Source organism: Macadamia integrifolia, chromosome 10 (assembly GCF_013358625.1).
Source record: "Macadamia integrifolia cultivar HAES 741 chromosome 10, SCU_Mint_v3, whole genome shotgun sequence".
Lineage (NCBI taxonomy): Eukaryota > Viridiplantae > Streptophyta > Magnoliopsida > Proteales > Proteaceae > Macadamia > Macadamia integrifolia.
Genome location: NC_056566.1, coordinates 16,658,452 through 16,679,667, shown reverse-complemented (window position 1 = coordinate 16,679,667; position 21,216 = coordinate 16,658,452). Strand labels below are relative to the sequence as shown.

Below are 21,216 nucleotides of genomic sequence, written 5' to 3'. Positions count from 1 at the left end.
CTCTGAAAATCAGAATCGATTGAAATTAGTCAAGAATCAATTAGAATTGAGTTGAACCCTAGAAATCACTTACTACATGGTCTGACTTGAAATGGATGGAATTGAGATTCGACTTAATCGATTCAAACAATCCGACTATTAGAACCTTGGTTCAACCATTAAAAACAACTTAGAATGTCATTTAGAATATCACCTAGAATGCACATAATTTGATGGTCGAAAGCCCTCACCAACCTAAGAACACTATAATGTGATTTTCATGGAAGAGTGATTATGAGCTGTGACCATAAAACCAAACAAACCCTTAACAGTAGAAACGACCTTATTTGAGTACGTTAGGTGTTAGCGTATTTTACTCCTAAAACACATTCTTTGTGACACAGTAACTACTTCACGATTCTATTTTTCTTTTGTTTTCAAATCTTAATGGCTCAACAACCTTTGTTAATGGCATATCAGGCAATACAGTTGAACATCTAGGGGTATTATGGTAATCTTAAGAGATAAGATCCTTCATCATGAGTGACCCAAGGTGTGCCTAGTGGGAGTCGAACTTATGGCGTCTGAGTTTACGGCTCGTACCAAGTTCATTGCTCACCAACTGTGCTACCCCCCTTGGGTATGACCCTCTTTTGTTGGGGAAGAACAACAACCTAGTGAATAAGCATTTGCATTTTGTCTTCTGTATAGCAGTACTGAATTTAAAATCGGATATTTGAACCAAATAAAAACCGAATACAAAACCCAAATAGATACTGAAATCGTACCAGAATCAGACAAGTTCTGTACAAGTACCGATTTTCAGAACTGAGATAGGACCTAGTCTGGCTCTGGATCACATTGACACTCTTTGGAACCGAAACCGAAACTAGACTGATACCTGGTTCCGGACCGATTGACACCCTTGGTCCATACAGAATAAGATTTTTTTTTTTTTAATACCGAAATTATACCGTTTCTAACTTGGTCTGATTTGATACGGTCGATATCGGTTTCGGTTCCAAATTGACAATTGGACCGTTTACGGTTTTTACCGGGGAATTTCGGTTATCATTTGACCAAACTACCCTTCACCTGTCCTTGTCTACTTGAGTGAAATTGTAACTATAGAATTACATTGACTTTTCCGCCCTTTCAAGGTTTCTGGTCGGAAATCGGAATCCAAGACAACCCCTCTCTCTCTCTCTCTCTCTAACATTTTAGTTTTATTTAAAGTGAATTTTTTATTATATAATTTCCGCCATTAAAGGGCCTTTCACTGGTATTTGAAGTCACAGTTCGTGTTCTGCTACTCACTTTTCCTTACTGGAGGAAAAGGCACCTCTTCCGGGAAAGCGAAATTTCCAGTTTTGGATCTATAATTTGAAGAGGAAGAAGAAGAAGAAGATTAAAGTTCTTCGTTTTTTTTTTTTTTTTTTCGTTTACTTTCTTCTTTTATTTTTTGGATTTGGATTGTATATTGACGGTATTGGATCTCGATTTTTGTTTGTTGTATTTCTCTGTAAATAAATCTTGGTGGTTTTTTTACACATTTCAAGCTGCGACTGTGGTGTTTGGAACGATGAAGTCGACAGCTCCGCTTGATTCTGTAGTGTTCCAGCTCACACCTACTCGAACCAGGTAATTTCTCTCGATCAGCGATTACTCCGGCTTCTGTTGATTATTTTTCAGTTAGTTAACTATTCATTGGAGGAATTAGGGTCTAAAATTTGCACAAAAAACAAATAAAATTGGTCCTTCTCCGTCATTTGATCGGAAAATGCTCGTCTGCCCCTGTTTTTGGTTCTATTCTTTTGAGGTTTCATGAAGTTGTGTAAACTGAATCAATATTGAGTATAATGCCACTTTTGTTTCTATTTTGTTTTTATTTTTTGGAGAAGTCTTGCTTCATGTTAATTTTTGTTATTTAGGTTCGAGTGAATCCTATGTTTTTAATGTCCTGAATGTTTATTTCTTATTTTAATTTTATTTTTGTGGCGTTTTCCACCCTTCAAGTCACAGCCCTGTTCTGATGTGTGTGTAGGAACATGTAATACAAAATTAGAACATCATGAACTGTTGAAATTGCTGATCGATTTTTTAATTTAACTAGCTGCCGAACAGAATTCTTGGTTGATGAGATTTGCATTTGACAATTGGACTTCGGGAGATCATGAATCTTTTTGTTTTCGAGTACGATTTGAAAATGTTTTTGGTTTTGCATTTGACAATTGGACTTCGGGAGATCATGAAATGTGTGTTTGTTGCAACGCACCAAAAAAAAAAAAAAAAAAAAAAGAGGCACTTTTGTGTGAACTAATTACAAATCCAATAAGTGAAAGTGAACAACACAAAACTAAGGAAGAGATTTCCCATTGTCATTGAGTTAATTTTTCAGTAGTTGGAGTTTGTTGCATCCTTTTGAATTTTTAGTTACAATGGAAATTTCAATTATATCAGTTGGTGTTTGGCTTCAGATGTTTTTTACATAAACTCTGGTTACACTCTTTGTGTTCTCCATTTCAATATTGTTAGCTTCTTAAAGGGAAAAAAAAAAATGATCCAGTGCTGGTCCCACTTATGTGGGGTCGCACAAAGTGGCCACCCATAAGACTCAAACTCGTGCATTTCCCTGGCAGCCCAAACCTGGGCATTTGTGAGCTATTCTTTTGTAAAAATACATTTAAAAGAATGAAAAATTTGGTCTTGCTTTCTGAGATTTTGAAGCTTCTGAGATCACAGGGTGCACTAATGTCGTTTTCAGGAATGTCAAAATCATCAGGATTTTTTTTTTCCTCCTTATTTTATCCACTAGGGTCAGCTCTAATGGAGGACTACTGTTTCCTTTTTATCAGGTGTGATTTGGTTATCGTTGCCAATGGGAAGACGGAGAAAATTGTCTCAGGGTTGCTAAACCCATTTCTTGCCCACTTGAAGACAGCCCAAGAACAGATGGCTAAGGGAGGCTATTCAATTACGCTTGAACCAAATTCTGGGAGTGATGCAACATGGTTCACAAAGGGCACTGTAGAGAGGTGAGTCAGATTGTATTTCATCTACAATGTGTTTCATTCACTTTTTCATGGTTCAGAACTCATAATTGGAATTAACAACTGGACCAGTAAATTGATTTGATTGAAGACTGCTTCCTGGATGCTTGGCCAATTTTCTCGAAAGCTCAGCTGAGTTAAATTCGAATTGTAGGGATGATGATCAATCCAGTTGTTGCACGTTGTCTGTTGTTCTCTCTGAATGCAGATTAAGATAATTATACTGAACTTTGCTTGTAAGGGAATCTGACATATAAGCATTTTAATTGGCTCTTTTGTGGTAATGTTTTGAACTTTATGTATGCTGAGAAAATGCTTAAAAGAGGGATATGGAATGATAAAGAATTCCCTAGGATCGAAAGGAATCTATGCCATATTACCATTTACAAATCTTAATATGAGAATCAAAAGAGTGTTTATGGAGTATCTCTAGGATCCATCGATTAATAACCGTTATTTTCCAGTGTCCCACTCACTTTCTTGACGACTCCTTTCATTTTTCTTTTATTTTTAAAGCTTCCATTCTGGAAGACTCGCTCATTTTGAGGGAACTTCAAAAATTAAGTTCCCAGTATGAAAATCATCATCTGTGAAAATTCAAACAAGGTATATCTTTGTTCTGCTTGTCAACTTTTTACCCTCTAGATGGAAACATTATTTAGATAAAGAATTGATTTTCTTGATTTGGTGACATTATGAATGCAAAAATATATTTTCTTCGCAATCATTTTATCCTTGTCTCAAAATGCCAAAAAGTTTAGAGGGAGGAAAATTTTTCAAAACAAGGCGAACTCGTAATCAGACATCACTACTTTCCAATACTTGCATTAGATCCCCAGGAAATTCAACAAATATTACAACTTTATGGCTTGGTTTAGTGCTGTACACTGGCAGTTAATATCAAATCTGATTATTAACTGATGGATATCCTATATGTTTCTTTTATGTTTTTATTGACTTAATGTTGAGCCCGCTGCTCCATCAGATGGGTACTTTCGACTGCAACTGCTGAGGGGTTGCCATTCAGTATCACTTGTCAAGGAAAGGAATTACTTTACTGATTCTTCTAAGTGAAGCATAACATATCGGACTAATATATGTTGTAACTCAGGTTTGTCCGGTTTGTGAGCACTCCAGAAGTCTTGGAACGGGTGAATACTATAGAATCAGAGATCTTACAGATTGAGGAGGCGATTTCCATTCAGAGTAACGAGACTCTAGGATTGAGCTCTGTAAGTAAAATAGTAAACATACATTTCATTATGCATGATCTATGTGGTTAAGTGCTTTAGAAATTGTCAATTTCAGCTTTTCCCCATGCTGCAGGTTGAAGACCATCAAACCAGATCTGTGGAAAGCATTGAAGGTATTCTATTTGTTTCTGGATTCACAATCTTTCAGCTGTCTATGTCTGAGACCATTCACTGAAATTTTCTAATTCTTTTTCGTTCTTCCCATTTTTCCCATATTTGTTTTACCAATTCCTGTTTTCAACTGTATGTAGTTCATAAAAAATAACCTTTGAATTTGATTTTTTTCGTATAACCTTTTTTACTGGGAAAGCTGATATTGAAGAATTTATTTGCATTATCATTCTTTGTCATATTGTGTGCTTTTGGACAGGTAGCAAGCCTATACCTGATGCCGATGCAGAGAAAGCTATAGTCCTTTACCAGGTATTTTGCATTCCACATCTTCATTAGACAATGGAACTCTAATAAACTTACCGATGTTAGTTTTCTGTGTGCTATGGCAGCCTGGGTCACATCCACCTGAGTCAAATGGATCCGCCATGCAGGAAGAAAATTCAAAGTAAGGCAGCCTAGGTCTTATGTGGTGCTTGCAATTTCAGCTTTTTCATTCTCCAGTTTATCGGATGTGTGAACCATAGATAGTGATGGGTTTACGTCATTAATATAGGCCATGGGCAATACATATATTTTAGTGGAAATGATCCGGTAACTAAAGTTTCTGGGTTGTTAACTGCATCCTTTTTTGTCCCTCCCCCCTCTACACTTTATCCTTACATGATATTTAATTATTTCAAAAAGCATTAGTGCACAAATGTTTCTATATCATTTCTTCTTGAATCCATGTTTCGCACCCATTATAAGTTCTTAAGAGCCAGTAACATATACAAAAGAATGGTATGATATGGTAAAACACCCTCAAATATTATGTTTGCTATTTGTGTATACATACAATCATGCTAATGCGTATAAATAAATAAAGGAAAAAGGTATTTTAGTCTGGCAACATCAGAGTTTCTCCATTCCAGCACCAAGTTTTGCCACGTGGAAGGTTGATGTGGCAATTTTGACCTTTTGGATATCTTGGAAATGGTTTAGACTGACCATATGCCAATTTTCACTCAAATTCAATCATATACCTTCCCATGCATTGGCATATTTCCTTGTATTTTCATCTATCCATATCCTTTTAGAAAAGCTTAGTTTTTCCACTGGAATTTCAGAGCTTTATTTTCCCGCTTGGCCAGCACCATTTTGGCTGAAACTTAACATGTGAGTAGGGGCCTTTTGGGGACTACTTGTCCTCAAAATTGCGGCAAGGCAAGCCCAGGCGGTGGCCAGGTGCTTTGTTGCCTTTGTGCCTAGGCGGTCAACTCATGTTGAATAAAGAGAGTTAAATTAATTTTATAGGGGGACTTGTGTAAATAAATTCTTCCTCTTTTATCTATAAATATGAGAGGGTGGTCTTCTTCCTCTTGACGGCGGTGGGTGGTGGTGGTAGTGCCACTGCAACCTTTCTGGCAGCTGCCACTGCTTTTTCTCCCCATTTCCCATTTCCTCCCCTTCTCCTCATTTTTTCCGTTTCTTTCCCCATATTTTCTGCCTGGGTGCCTTGAACAATATGGCAGTCAGTTGCCTAGGCACCACCTAGGCGATGCCTTAACAATTATTGTAGCTGTATTTTGTGATATTTATATCAGGCGTTAAGATAATTATCATATACTGTGGCTGCCATTCACATTCCTTTGGGGATCATCTGATTTGATTTATGTTATTCTTGTCAGAGTCAAGCTCCTAAAAGTACTGGAGACTCGCAAAACTGTGCTGCAGAAGGAACAAGGCATGGCCTTTGCACGTGCTGTAGCTGCAGGTTTTGACATGGACCACATGGCACCTTTGATATCATTTGCAGAGTGCTTTGGGGCGACACGCTTGATGTGAGCAGTATTCTGTGATACCGACCATTTCTTTAGAAAGTTTTGCTGATGTTAGGTTGCCATCCAGTTTGCTAATTGACAACTAGTGGCAATATTTTGTTTGAAATTTATCCCTGATGAATTCAGTTTCTCCTTGTGATAGGGAAGCATGCGTAAGGTTTATAGAGTTATGGAAGGAGAAGCATGAAACTGGTCAATGGCTTGAAATTGAAGCAGCTGATGCAATGTCTATCCGATCAGACCTGTCTTCCATGAATGCCTCTGGCATTATGCTTCCCAGTGAGATCAAGAAACAAAAGGAATATAGTGAATCATGGCCCGAATACCATGGTGAGTTGGGCTTAGAAAGCAATGGGAAAGCAAATGGTACTGATGCAGATATGAGTTCACATCAAAATGGAGGTAAGTTTAATTTATGGCTGAGGAATTTTTCTTTCTAATGCAGCTTACGGACAGAAAATTAGGGTGCATTTGAAAAATTGATTAAGGATCAACAACAAGGAAGTAAATCCCAACTCTACAGAGTATGCCAGTCTGCAGTGATTACCATGCCAAAACCACCAACCAGATAGGAGAATGATTATTGTGCTGGCTATATGACCATGAAACACTTCATTTGCAGAATCCTCTTCATGCCTCAAAGCAACTGAAACCAAAAATCACTCCCAACTTTCTATCAGTTATATTTCTTGAAGATATAAGGAAAGTATAAGTTGGTCCTAATGCAAAAGTTCTGTAACCAGCTTTGCAGATGAGCCTTTTATTTCATAGGCTCTTTCTCATTAATGATAATAACCTTTTTTTTTAGCCTCAATTGAATTTTAAGTTTTTTGTCACTGTTTCATTGAGCACAGATAAAAAGCCTATCATGGATCCACAATTTCCATTGGGCCACCATGAATATTTTCAAGGACAATTCCAGCATCCTATGTTCCCTCAGTGGCCTATTCATGCTCCAGCTGGTGCACCACCAGTCTTTCAAGGATATCCCATGCAAGGCATGCCGTACTATCAGAGTTATCCAGGAAATGGCCCATTTTTCCCACCACCCTATCCTCCTCCAGTGGAGGATTCTAGATTCAATGCTGCACAAAGGATGGGACAGAAAAGGCATTCCATGGACAGTAAAGATAGCAACACTGAATCAGAGAGGGAGATGGGTGCCTATAATAAACAATCACCGGATGGCTCGGAGTTGGAGAAGGAAGGTTCTCGATTTCGGGAACCAAGTAGAAAGGCTGGTAGATTAGATAAAAGAAAGTCTGGCATGGTTGTCATTCGGAACATCAATTATATTACATCAAACAGGCAGAATTCATCCGGAAGTGGATCAAATTCAGCTTCTGATCCTGAAACTGAAGAGGAACTTGAGGATTCACAGATTGATGATCTGGATGTGAAGCATAAGAATCATACAAGATCGTCAAAAAGTAAAGGAAGCCACACAAAGTCAAACAATACTCGGGATTCATATGATAAGGATGAGACAATGTATGGACATGGAGCAGATAGTGGACACTGGCAAGCATTTCAGAACTGTTTACTGAGAGATGATAGTGAAAATGCACGTGTGGTCAGTGATGGCATGTTTGCAATGGAAAAAGATTCAAAAGGTAGGAGAAGGCAAAATACAGTTGGAGATCCAATAGTTCCTCATGGACGAGATTCAGGAGAAGTTCAAGAAGGGAGGGTGGCTGAATTTGATACAATCAGTGCCAAGCTGACCCGCATGTTGAAATTAGAAAATGAGGAGTTGCTACTCTCTAAAGGACACTTACCCAGTGGAGGATCCAGAGATGGTCAGGTGGATGTACAGTTGACAGAGATAGAAGGTGGAAAGCGACAATACAGAAGGACTTCTGAAGATGATTTCATGATATGTGGACGAGAAAATCATTCAGGGGTTGCAAACTCTTTCTCAGATCCGCTGTGTGGAAATGGATTTGGGCATGCAGAAAATAACATGGACAAGAGCTCATCACATAATGTAACTGATGAATCCTTTATAGTTCCTCTCAGAGCAAACTCAGCAGATCAGGTTGGAACTGATAGCAGAATGGCATTGGATATTGGTTCTGAGCTACCAACTGCACTCCAGAAGACAGAAGACTCGTCTGGTAGGATTAGGGGCCAACTCAGCTATGTGCCTGATGATTTGAGCTTGATGCCAGAGCGTGGGACAGAGAGGGAAACTATTGGTTATGACCCTGCAGTAGACTATGAAATGCAGGATGTCATGGTAAAGAACAGAAACAAGGATGAGAATGTGAGTAAGGTTGATTCAAAGAAGTCAGACAAGGATAAGAAGCCCAAAGTTGTACGAGATGGTTTGGAGAAGAGGAAGATTGAGGCAGCAATGAGGAAAGGGAAGCCATCAAAATTGAGTCCTTTGACTGAAGCACAAGCACGTGCAGATAGACTAAGGGCCTTCAAAGCTGACCTTCAGAAAGTGAAGAAAGAGAAGGTATTTTTCTTCTTCTTCTTCTTCAACCAATGCCAAACAAAGTGGCTATATTGTCCAAAACGTATTTTATCATTTCCATTTGCACATTTACCTAAATAAGTGGCTATCTTCCTGTTTATAGCCATTTTTGGCTAGTTTTGTTTGACTATCTCTGGTGCTTCTTTGTTGTGAAATTTCAGGAAGAGGAAGAGGCACAGAGGTTGGAAGCTTTGAAAAGAGAGCGGCAAAAGAGAATTGCAGCACGAGGAAGTTCTGGCCCTGCTCCATCGCCATTATCCTCTCAGCAGACTAGATCACGGTTGCCAATGAAGCTCTCTCCAAGTGCTCAGAAATCAAAGTTCAGTGACTCAGACCCTGCATCAGTATCACCTCTACAAAGGTTGCCTATCAGAACTACTTCTGTCGGTTCCAGTGATTCTCAGAAAATCACTAAAATCAGCAGATTAAGTAGTGGTCCTCCAGGGGGAAATGGGGTAAGCCAATCATTGTCATCACTACCTGAGCAGAAAAAAGAGATTGATGGCAGCACCCCTGAGTCGAAGACAACTAGAATGCGAACAAGGAGATTGTCAGACCATAAAACAAGCAACAGTCATCACGTTTCTTCAGTAAAGTCGCGAAGTGCTGAGCCAGTATCAAAGCCAAAATTATCTAATGGGCCTGAGATAAAAAAGATCTCTGCAATTATGAGCCTTGACAGAACCAAGGCTGCAACCCTGCCGGAACTCAAGATTAGAACCTTAAAAGGGCCTTCAGATGTAGACCAGAATAAAACAGCCCCAAAAGAAGCAACACAAAAAGCAGATCTAAAGAAGTCTTCTGTATCTTCAGAAGACACCAAACTGAGGAGCAATGATAAAACTGGCCATAGTAGCAGCGGAGATGAAAACCCAATTATTGAGAAAACTGTTGTGATGCTTGAACCTGAGGTACCCCCCATTCCTGTTGCACATTCATCTGAAGAGAGGATGGAAATGAAAAGGGGACCATATGATGAAGATAAAGCAGGAGCAAAGACAGAGGTGGTTTCAGAGTATGCTGCCATCCATGCCCCAGTTTCACCACTTAATAGAGATGCCAGTGAATGTCACTCAGATGAGAGGCCAGGTTTTTCTGAGGTAATCATGAAACGTGCAGCCAAATTACTTTGATCCTTGCTTTATTTATATGATTGTTTCAAAATCTACATCTACTTTTGAAAGCATTTCTCTTTGTTGTGTGCAAAGAAAATTAGATTCCTTTTATTTCTTCAAAATATAATATGGTGAGTTCACCAATGTTGCTATTCCTGAATTGTGAAACAGACAACATACAACATCATTCTTGAAAACATAACCCAACCGTTGGGTTGGCCACATGGACCTGTAATGCTGTCCCACACTTCCTTTGGTCATGCCTTCGTAAAAAACAGAAAATTTTCTTTGCCAAGACAATGGATTTTCCTTTTTTTTTTGGAATGGGTTCCCTTTATTTTCTTCTCATCCGGGGGGGGGTGGGGGATTTTGTTTTACATGCAAATCCGGTTTAGGTTTAATGCTGTCTCCATAAGATGGTACATGCCCTGCTTATGTTTGGATCTTTCACATTGATAAGCGAATAACTACCTCTCACTTACAGAGATTGGTGGCATTTATGTTAGTAGCTTACAATGAATCAATCATACAGCCAAAATGAGCTTGTGTTCTATTCAAGGTATGCCAGTTTCAAACCCAATATTTGTTATTTGAGAATTAAATGAAGGGATATGCGCACTCTTAGTCTAGATAATAGATTGATATGAACCTATTGACCGTGTGGTTGAGGCAGTTTGGCAACCACTCTGAAAGTTACATTCTTATTCCATGGCTTGGTATGGCCTGTAATTTCTCTATTGTCTGAACCTAGTCATTATTACTCTTTGGTGCTCAGGTGACAAAAGACTATGGAATGGAGGAATTACCGAAGGTTTCAAGTATTGCTGAAAAGCCATATCAGGCCCCGTATGCTCGAGCTTCATCTTTGGAAGATCCATGCACTACAAACTTGGAGTTCAGCAAAGCTCCAGTGACTTCTTCAGCAATGGAAGCAACAAGCACCGAGACTACCAAGGCTCATGTATTTGGTCTGACCATTCTAAACTCTTCAGGAAAAAATCCGGAAGCCTTGGAGAAACCTCGGAAAAAGGAATCTAAAGGGTTTAAAAGGCTGTTGATGTTTGGGAGAAAAAATCACAGTTCAACTGCAGCTGAGTGCAACGTGGAATCAGATAAATTGAGTGTAGATGGCTCTGAGGCTGAACATGATCCAACAACTGCTTCTTCTGATGAAGGTATATATACTTCATTTGCCTTTATCCGACTAAGAGGACTGGAAAACATTATCAATGAATTTTTAGCTTTCCAACTTTAGCATATCCTGCGCTAAGTTGCAAGAGCAAGTGAATGTCAAATGTTGGAAGTTACAATTTGAGCGCTGCTGGGAAATGCCAATACTCAAACTAGTTAATTATATCCTGACAAAACCTTATCTCAACCAATCAGTTTCTATAATGCTGAACTCAACTTGTGTGGCAGTCTTATGATTGCTGATTTCATTTCTCCCCGGTCAAAGGGAAGTTCATCAAATTTTTACATATCTATGATGTACTGGTTTGGTTTGATTGGAACTCAGCCAAGTCATGGTGAGTTGTTGCAAAGAGTAGTGCAGGCCTGCAGGGTAACAAGCTCACTGTAGGGTAAAATACCGTATAATTTGATGAAGCCATCATTGCTAATGGAATTGTCTTGTCCCACTAGTTGATGCCTACAACTTAACTTTACATCAGATGTTTCAGCGTCTGCCAGCTGAAATGTATCTTGGCCACTTGTTCATCAACTCGAAGTGTCCATTTAGGAAATCCAATCAAACTGGGAGGCTGAATTAGTGATGAGATTGACATTCTAAAGCTGTATTAGCTTCATCTTCTGTCTTTGGTGCAATCCATGAGCTGACACTTAAATATTTTTATCCTTCTAGCTCATATGCTGAAGAATCTCATCTCTCAAGACGAAACACCAAAGGCAATCACTACACAGAAGGGTGAGAACTGTTTTACATTTTATATGCCTGATGAATTGATCTATGTATTTATATTTAATAGATAGAAGGGGGAAAAAAGGATTTATCTGCTATATGTTAATTAATTGAATTGTGGTTTGGCATAACAACTTCTTTGTTTCCTTCCTCGCAACAGTTTCTAGACCATTCTCTTTGTTGTCACCATTTCGAAGCAAGAACAGTGAAAAGAAGCTGGCAGCATGATGAGAAGAAGATGCCAGAAGATATTCAGGTGGCAAGGAAGATTCAGTGTGTTTCTTTTGCCCTTTTTTTTTTTTTAAATTGCATTAGCCTTGTAACCCTGCCCCCCCCCCCTCCCCCCCCCTCCCTATCCCCGGAAAAAGATGTAGTTGTAGATGTTTCAAGTTGATTGATTTTTGCATGTATTGCTGAATAACTGGGTGTATTGTCTATTCAAGGCCATGCTTAATGCCCGAAGTGAATTGGTTTTACTCCCATGAAGTAACAGTACTTTGTACTTGTTCTGTGAATCTCATCTTGCACGATTGGTAATTACTCTGGTCGACTATGTTGCTCAAGTGTCAGGGATCAGGTTCTGGTGGATCGACTTCTTGTCTGGTTAAATTAAAAGATGGAATGATAATGATTTTCCATGTTCATCAGAAAAATCCATTGGTTGAATGGATCAAGGGTCTACAGGCTTGCTTGTATGAACCAGAGAAATTTATGAGCAACCATTGAGCCTGAGTCAATTGTGAGTCTCAAGATGAATTAGACATCCCAATCCAATGATGTTTATGTTGAGTTCACCAAATTCATGTCATTCTTTTTAATTATTATTATTAAATGGAAAAATATAGGTCATATGTTGTTATATACAACTGAACCCAATTAATGCTTTGACAGACTAAATTGGTATATATCTTCATAAACCTTTAGGGTAAAAATTAGAGAATAGGGCACAATACATTATAACCATCACAATGGTCATAGGGGGTAAGGTCCAACTGTGTTATTCCCATTGTTATTGGTACAGTACCCCGGAAAATTTAACATTGCTTATGAGATTAGTCATTGTGGTCATGTAGCCCTTAAGGTGAGACTTGAGAGTTACATTCAGCTGTTCTGAGTCATCAAATGAGATTTGAACTCCTATTTGGAGGTGAGAGAGAAAAAAACGATAGCTGTTTGCAGTTTTCTTCTGTAGTTATATAAATGTTTAAACAACAATTTTCCCCTGGGAATTCCAACAAACAGTTGGAGCGCTCTTTTTAGAACCAATGTGGTTGGAGATATTTCAAATACTCTGAAATTTAGATTCTGGTTACTTTGACCATTCGCTGTAAATAAAAAAAAAAAAAAAAAGGGGGGTGAGGGAGGGGTGTGGGAAGATGCTGATCCAGATGAAGTGGCATTGCAGCTGGACAAAGCCGAAGCTTCGCATATTGATCAGATATGAATTTTTTGCCCCTAACCCAATCATATGGTCTACCTTGTATTGTGCAAATTTTTACGTTTGTTTGTTTTTTTCGAGAGTTGGGAATATGTGACCTTGTTGGAATCGCCTCAAACTTGACACCTAAGTAGGGGAGGGTGTGCCTACTTCTCACCAAAATTTGGTATCACCTGACCTGCAACTTAGCAGATTAGGGTGCCAATACAAAATTATGGCAAGGCCACCTCTGGCTTGCCCAACCAAACTGATGGTGTAAACAAACAAAAAAAATCCTATTTAAGGTATCATGTTAACATGCTGGATGGTTGAAGGCTTTGTGACCAATATTACTTCAGGTCAATGGGAAAAAAAGAGTGATTTTCTCAAATAATTGGGATCACATTGATAAAATTGCTGTATCCTTGTACAGTTAATCTCATTGAGTGTTTATTTTGAGAGTACAAAATGTATCAGAAACTGGATGGACTTCTTGGTGAAAAACTATCTACTCTATCAATCGAAGCGAATGACTAAACAAGAAATGTTGCTTCTGCTCATTCTAGTCGAAGCCTCCATTGTCAAGCACCTGGCAGCTTCTTCTGGATCATCTATATGCCTGATCAGATTAACAGCTTCCTGATTATTCATAACCTACAGACACCAACCCACAAACATATCATTGAAGAGACTTCTGGTCCCTATTTTAAAGAAGATAGAAAAAGCATGTTATACTGAACATAAGAACGCGAAGTGCATAGATGCTTAGTGATTAGAGATATGATGCATTAATGGATTTAAGTCCATTCAAATGGTATGACCACCACCAAGCTTGAAGCTGAAAGTATGCCAATTCAGGGGGTTTGGGGAGTTCATCACCATGAGAAGTTTGAAGTGTTAGCATCTCTCAGCACTCTCTCTCTCACACATCCTTGGTGTATAATCTTATCTTCAGAAAATTTAGAAGTTCTGTTTAGACAGAACACACTTCCATTGAAGATGATGATGATACCATGAAAAGTTGGACATTGCAATTATGTGTTTAGTTTCCTACATGACTACGTAAAATTAAATTAATTATAGTGCTTAGAAACAATGTTGATGTAATGCTACTAAATTGAAAGACAGCTTGTACCTCCCATATGCCATTGCTTGCCAGAATAAGAAACTCTGCTTCAGAGTCCAGCTTCTCAACACCGATAACTGGTCTTGAGGTAGAAGGTAAAACAGCATTGCCAGTTTCATTTACCAATATACGTACCTTTGGCATATGCAATGTACCTAGACAAAATAACATACACAAGGAAGTGAACACCAAGTAAACAAGCGCATAAGTTCTACTTACTAAGCACATTTAAAGTAGGGTTCTTAACAGGTTGAACTGGTTCAGGACTTGGCCTTCACCCAGATTTTTATGCATTTTAATGTCCTAAGAATGGTATTGTCCCAACTCCAATACAAATTCCAGCATAAGTTCTCAAGGGATTGCCCATTTACAGAAGAAGGGGAAAATAAGAATTATATCAGTATCAGGGATGATGAGAGAAAATCAGGTATGGAACAGATGCTGGGTTTCAACTTGTGACTATCATTCCCACTCAGGAGATCCCAATGAGGTCAAAACAAATATTAGAAATTCAATAAACAATGAAGTTGGATCCATTGTATGGTAGTTCATACACAAATTGAGAAAATATAGAACAAATGTTAGCAAATAGTGAAATACCTGGAAGGAGTTTAAGACGCCAAAGTCGCTTAGTGCTGCGTAGATGCCTTTTGCCTACCAGATTAGCCACACCGTCTCTACATAAAACAGCTCTATAGTCACCCATGTATGCTGCAACCACCTTCTCTCCATTTATCACAATGGCATAGGTGGAACCCATTTTTCTTGTCCTCTCATTTTCTTGCTCTGCCTCTGGTGATTTTTCTCTTGTTGAAAGAAATGCTTTTTTCATGGTCTCCTTGCTGCTCTTCTTCCTAATCTGAGACTACAGAAACAAATAGCGAAATAAGTTAGTGATCCATCTTTACAATGTAAGTGGAAGGATGCATCAGTTTAGTTGAGAGAGAATATTGAAGAAGAAATGGCATTTACAGAGAAGTCATTCTCTTATTCTCATAGATACCTCATTGAGATTCTTGTCAAACAGATGGGACTGCAAGTACCCAGTAACTCCATCACCCATCTTAGCATCAAAGACTCCAAAAATCCACCCCTCTTGATCCTGGATTTGCTCTCTTTGTACCAAAACAGAATCAGAATCCGAGTACCCTGATCTGCCTCTCAGTGATTTATCATCAATGACATGGAACCCATGTGTGATGGTTGTTATCCATGAACACTTCTTTGAACCGTTTCTTTTACTTCTTTCCCCATTTCCTGTTAGAAACCGAGTCACCGCGGATGCCTACTCGATAAAGCACATACATCATTGAAACACATTCAGTACATCAAGAGAAATGTGTATATGCATGCATTCTATTAGTTCAAAACTACTCATTTACGCTTACAATCAATTTCTTTGGACAATTTAAATTAGCTTTCCTTTGCTATAATTTTGTTTAAACTTAACCATTTAGAGGCAATTAAGATGAATGAAAACAAGAACATATGCAAAGAAATGGGTAAAAAAGAGATTACTTAATTTATCAAATGATGATAAATTAATAGAATGGGGTGTTAAGAATTAAGATTATCTGTACAATAAACTTTGAGGAAAGGCTAGCTTTTATCAGATACAAGCTAGAGAACTCATGGGTTCAACTGATTCCTGGCTCTGGTTTACAAGTAAATTGTTTCTCAGCAGACATGGAGATTCACAATCAGAAGTTTCTTGAGGAACCCATCAATCAAGAACCATTTTTTAGTAAATAAATAAATAATAGAAAATGAAATAAAAGCAACAAGTACATAGTTAGTTACCTTGAACTTGTGTTGGAGATCTTTTAAACCCATTATGTGAATTTAGCAGAGCTTGCAATCTTTTAAACAATGATCAGAGATTTCATCAAAACAATGAGAAGTAACCATATAAGAAAGATTGAAGGGTCCAACCAACAATAACAACAACAAACTGCTCAGCCTTATCCCATCTTAACGGATTTGGCTACATGGATCCATTAAAACAAAAAAAACAAAAAACAAAAAAACAAAAAAAACAGAAAAAACAAAATAGGACAAAAGTCCAAACAAAATTGGGGGAAGGAAGAAATGAAAATATGAGAAAAGAAAGAGGAAGAAACCAATGAACCGACCAGAGTGAGAGGGAGAGGGAGAGAGAGATTTGAAATGGGTTCTTCAGTTCTCTCTCTGGTTTGGTTTGGTTCCTTCCCCTCTGGAAAAGATGAGTTATTTGAACTTTGAAGTCATTATATATGGACTCTTTTCTGATTTATGAAACATAAATGCTAACGAAACGCGTCTTTATCTCAGCTTTTTTTGGGTGATTCATTTGATGGAGACTGGTTAGTTTTGGATTAGATTTAAATAGATTCCACACCGTTGGAAATAAGTAAATACAAAACGGTCATTTTCTGCTCCTTCTCTTCGAACCAGTCGTAAATAATAACCAGCATTGAACGGGTTTCATTCTCAAGTATCCGTTATTGTTAGGACTTTCAGATTTTATTTATTTATTTATTTATTTTATTATTATTATTATTTTTTTTTTTTAAATTCAGGATTTGATGATCATCCCGTATGTGAATGGTACCAGGTGATGGATCAACCCACACCCGATATTCTCAATTTAAAGTTTCATTCCACCCCATCACCCCCAAAAGTGGAAAAAATATCCCTGCTGCTTTGGCGCAAGAAATGCTCAAAAAACAAAACGTGCAAAATGCCATGATTAATACGTAATCGATCGAAGACTACTTGAAAATGGCTCTTCTGCTCAAAAACAAAATGTTCCAAATGTTCCTGAAAACTCTTTCTCCATTGGACCATTGTATCTATATGCATTAGGACCCGATTCATGGATCTCTCGGTTCGAGAAATAAGAGGATCAAACCCTTTTCTTCTGGCCTTTTTCAAATTTCGAGAAGATTTCTGATGGTGGGTGTGTATTAGTATATCGAACATAATTTAAATGTGATAATTTGTCCTCTAAAAAAAAGAAAATATTGAATGAATATCGTAAATTACGAGATTTTAGTAGTTCTTTCTCTTCTAGGGAAGATACTAATCGCAGCGATAATGGAATTTTCCTGATGAAATAACAGATAAGACTCAACTTCAAAGGTTTCTTGGTAGCCTAAATTACATTGCTGAGTTCTATAAGGATTTAGCAAAGGACGCCAAACCTTTGTTCAATCGGTTTAAAGAGCAACCTGAATCATAGACAATTATGCATACTAATTCTGTCCGAAAAATTAAGCTTAAAGCTAAATCACCCCCATGCTTAAGCTTAGCACGACCTGATTGTTTTAAAATTGTTGAGACCGATGCATTCGAATTCGGATATGGAGGTATCTTGAAGCTGCTATAGCGAAACTGATTGCAAAAGAGGGTAAATCGGCCACATTAAAATTACCTTCCGGGGAGGTCCGTTTGATATCTAAAAACTGCTCAGCAACATTGGACAGGTGTATGTTGGTAAACCAAAAGTAAAAATCCATTTTGATTATTCACTATTCATGACCGAACAAGGGGATATTGTTACATCCACATTTTGAATTTGAAGAGATTTCAGAAATGGCAGATCTATTCACTCTATCAATAACCGAGCCGGATCTGGTGTATCATAAGGGAAGCATGAAACGTATGCTTACATATTCGTCCATAGGTCAAATCGGATATGTAATTATTGGAATAATTGTTGGAGACTCAAATGATGGATATGCAAGCATGATAAGTATATGTTTTCTATATCTCAGAACTAGGAACTTTGCTCGCATGTATCATTTGGTCTACGTACCGGAACTGATAACATTCAAGATTATGCAGAATTATACAAGCAAGATCCTTTTTTGGCTCTCTCACGTGCGAAATGACTGGGTTATCTTCTGTCTACATTGAAAATGCTTCTAGATTAAGCGAGGAGAACTATGTCCCAGAAAGAAAAAAAAATTTCAACTCCCTCGAGGTCTTTTTTTTTTCTAAATGATGGGTATGTAGGCCTTCGGCCTAACTAGTCTCACAGGCCCATACGAACCCCACAACCGCATGGACCGGGTCATACTGGGGTTGAATGAGAACCATTCAATTTTCATTGAAAGCAGTGAAAGCACTAAACACCCCTTGTGTGAGTGGCCCAAGATGTGCTTAGTGAGAGTCGAACTTAGGACGTTTGAGTTTAAGACTCGTACTGAGTTCGTTGCTCAAGGTTATTAAGTTCAAAATTGGAGGTTGAATTGATACTTGCCAATTCGAACTAGGATCAGAATAGACTAGAACATATAATTCCCAAAAACCCTAGAATTGATTAGAATCAAGATTGATCAGGTCCAATTCAATCTTGATTCCAATCCAAATCTCCTTAGAATTTTTTTGGATGGGGCAAAAATTTCGTTGCACATCCGAACCAAGTACCCTAGAATAAGCTTTTGGATATAAAAACTCAGTGACTCGATGACTAAAACCCTAGAGTCAATCAAAATTGGGATTGATTATGATCAATCCAATCTTCATTCTGATCCAAATCTCTCTATTTTTTTTTTTTTTTTTTGGTGGGTGGGGGGGTTCCTTGCCCTAGTCCAACCAAGAACACCTTATTGTTTATCCGGAAGCAGACTTAACTGTTCCACATAAAAGTAGAACATGGTAATTTCAATTATTTGGTATAAAGGACATAGGTTTGGAATCTGGATTAGTCACATGTCAAATTTCAAGGCCTATTTCAATCAATTACCTTATCATGTAATTTATTTATTTTCAATAGAATACATTATCGTATTGACGTGCACTCATTTGGTGATCCATGATAAGGTGCACCCTCCTCTTAATAATTCATGATTTTTAGAGCTTTATTTACTAAGAAAAAAATCTTAAAACTTTATTTTGCCGCATAACCAACTCTTGTTTATATTAGAATATAACATGTGACCAGGAGACCTTTTGGGGTCTACCTATTCAAAAGAATTGGGCTCATATGAAATGTCATGTGGCAGATACTTAGACCACCTAAATCCTTTCCTCAATGAGCTACACCATTGGTAGAAGAATTTTCAATTGGTATATTGATTACCAATCTCATTCATCTAATAACCATTATTAATCCAACCTGTCCATCCACTGGATCACAATAGGTTCCAATTCCAACATGAAAATGAATAAATGATGAGGGCCAGGAGGGTTGAACTTATTTTTTTGACCCTTACCCACCCATTAGTTTGATCAGTTATGAAAAGTTAAATGTCTTTTAGATGGGTACAACATTTTCCTTCCTCTTTAATCTCAGAAAAAAATTACAACAAAAAAATAAAAATAAAAATCTCATAGAAAATTGGGTATGACTACTACATGCAATAATAAATATCCTTGAAGTCTTAGACACGTTAATCCTCCACAAGACCCATAAGTTAATAAATTTGATTTCAATTTAAACTTTAAATTAATTTTATTAAAGAGGTTTTTTTTAGTATTAGTGTGGTCTACGCTAGCGCTCTTATATGTCTATCTCTCTCTTCTGCCTTTAAAAAAACATACTTACCTCTTGTTTGGGAGAGGAGGGAGATAGACATAGAAAACGCTAGATTTTATGAGCAAAGTTACATAAATTGATAGGTCGTAAGTCATTTATAGAAGAAGGAACTCGACCTTAGGGATTAAAGTAATAGTTGTCATGTTTAGGTGCTTGGAAAAGCAATAAGTTTCAAAGAAAGTAGAACTAGCTGCTTGACTTGACTAAGCACTGCTTGCTTTGTGCTGGTTTGTCCATCATCCAATTTACAACAAATCGAATGAAACCTAATGAAAAAGAAACATATGAAGAAAGCCCTGGTCTACGATCACCCTGCGGTCAAGCTAGTCTAGGTGGCTCTTGACAGTGACTAGGTACATATATGTTCTGAGGTTTGCCGGCTGGCTCTTATCTAGTACCAGGGACGTAGCAAAAAAAAAAAATTCCTATGGTAAGATCAAACGGTAATACACAACTACATAAAGTGTAGACTGTGCTCTTGGATAGAAACAACTTTCCTTGGAAAAATGTCTATCTAGGAAAATCATAACTAATAATCATGCCATAGTTATGGAAAGGAGGGAAACTTGCTTAAACTTATAGTTTCTCGATGGAAAAGATGAGGAAATGTGAGTTTTCTTTGTGGGCACTTTTTCTTCTAGTGTGTTCCCCTTCCCTCTCCCGTTCCTCCCTCTCCACACTAATTTCTAGAAATATCTTAAAAGTATATCTTATAGCGGAGGATGTAATTCAGTTTATTTGACTTTCTAATATAAATCGTAATTAGTAAGATTGCAACTAGACACGTAATACTAAACCTATTTGAGTTCTAGTATTAATTGTATATGGTAAGATTGCAATCACTCACATAAATTTTTTTTTATCATCTTTCCTTTTCAAAATCCTTCACTGAAATTGTGATTCCATGTTATGATTTAAATTGTTTAACTTATTTATCTTCCTTAATTCGGTATAAAAATAAATATCATTGGCTACGATATTCTTTGTTGGGCTACCTTTCTAAAGTTACAAAGATGCCACATAGAAGGATGATGTGCCAATTTTGACTATGCAATGTCTAGAGAATGGTTTAAATTGACCACATGTTAAGTTGTCAAACCTGAATTCTATTATTTATCTTTCCAACTAAAATATTTCTTAAAATTTTCTAGGGTTGAAACTCAACATGTGAGTAAAGGGTTTTGGCGTATGAATATTCGTTAAAATTTCAATCCCATATAATTAGTCATGTGGTGAAAATAGGTATGCCATCAATAAGCTAGAAAGCCTACGCCCCCTCCCTTTTTCTTTTGGGTAAGAAGTTACTTTTGTTGTCTCTTATTTTTTTTTGGGTGAGGGGGGTATATGTAATGTTGTTAACTAAGAGAATGCAAAACATGTTAACCTAATTTCTTATTTCAAACAAATATTAAAAGGGAAAA

The 21,216-nt window shown here is 37.6% G+C and overlaps 2 protein-coding genes across 2 annotated transcripts; one reads left to right on the top strand and one right to left on the bottom strand.

Moving 5' to 3' along the window:
- Positions 1-1,165: 1,165 nt before the first annotated feature.
- LOC122091398 (COP1-interacting protein 7-like) lies at positions 1,166-12,246 on the top strand. The gene is made up of 13 exons (XM_042661316.1): positions 1,166-1,620; positions 2,835-3,014; positions 4,141-4,261; positions 4,356-4,395; positions 4,653-4,705; positions 4,786-4,841; positions 6,064-6,216; positions 6,359-6,618; positions 7,071-8,680; positions 8,860-9,798; positions 10,589-10,988; positions 11,675-11,737; positions 11,892-12,246. The coding sequence occupies exons 1-13, from the start codon at positions 1,562-1,564 to the stop codon at positions 11,957-11,959; spliced, it is 4,002 nt and encodes a 1,333-aa protein (XP_042517250.1). The 5' UTR covers positions 1,166-1,561; the 3' UTR covers positions 11,960-12,246.
- Positions 12,247-13,534: 1,288 nt separating this feature from the next.
- Positions 13,535-16,510, bottom strand: LOC122091245 (putative protein phosphatase 2C-like protein 44). Its single transcript, XM_042661108.1, has 5 exons — positions 16,075-16,510; positions 15,278-15,559; positions 14,875-15,139; positions 14,284-14,429; positions 13,535-13,802 (listed from the first exon to the last, which is right to left on the bottom strand). Exons 1-5 carry the CDS (start codon positions 16,105-16,107, stop codon positions 13,665-13,667), a joined length of 864 nt encoding a protein of 287 aa, XP_042517042.1. The 5' UTR covers positions 16,108-16,510; the 3' UTR covers positions 13,535-13,664.
- Positions 16,511-21,216: the final 4,706 nt, after the last annotated feature.

Excerpts from the sequence above, each read along its gene's own strand:
- LOC122091398 (XM_042661316.1), top strand. The coding sequence starts at position 1,562 with ATGAAGTCGACAGCTCCGCTTGATTCTGTAGTGTTCCAGCTCACACCT. Across the intron at positions 4,706-4,785 it reads AAGCTATAGTCCTTTACCAG|CCTGGGTCACATCCACCTGA; the intron begins GTATTTTGCATT and ends GTGCTATGGCAG. Across the intron at positions 10,989-11,674 it reads AACTGCTTCTTCTGATGAAG|CTCATATGCTGAAGAATCTC; the intron begins GTATATATACTT and ends TTATCCTTCTAG.
- LOC122091245 (XM_042661108.1), bottom strand. The coding sequence starts at position 16,107 with ATGGGTTTAAAAGATCTCCAACACAAGTTCAAG. Across the intron at positions 15,140-15,277 it reads TTGACAAGAATCTCAATGAG|TCTCAGATTAGGAAGAAGAG; the intron begins GTATCTATGAGA and ends TTGTTTCTGTAG. Across the intron at positions 14,430-14,874 it reads GCGTCTTAAACTCCTTCCAG|GTACATTGCATATGCCAAAG; the intron begins GTATTTCACTAT and ends TATTTTGTCTAG.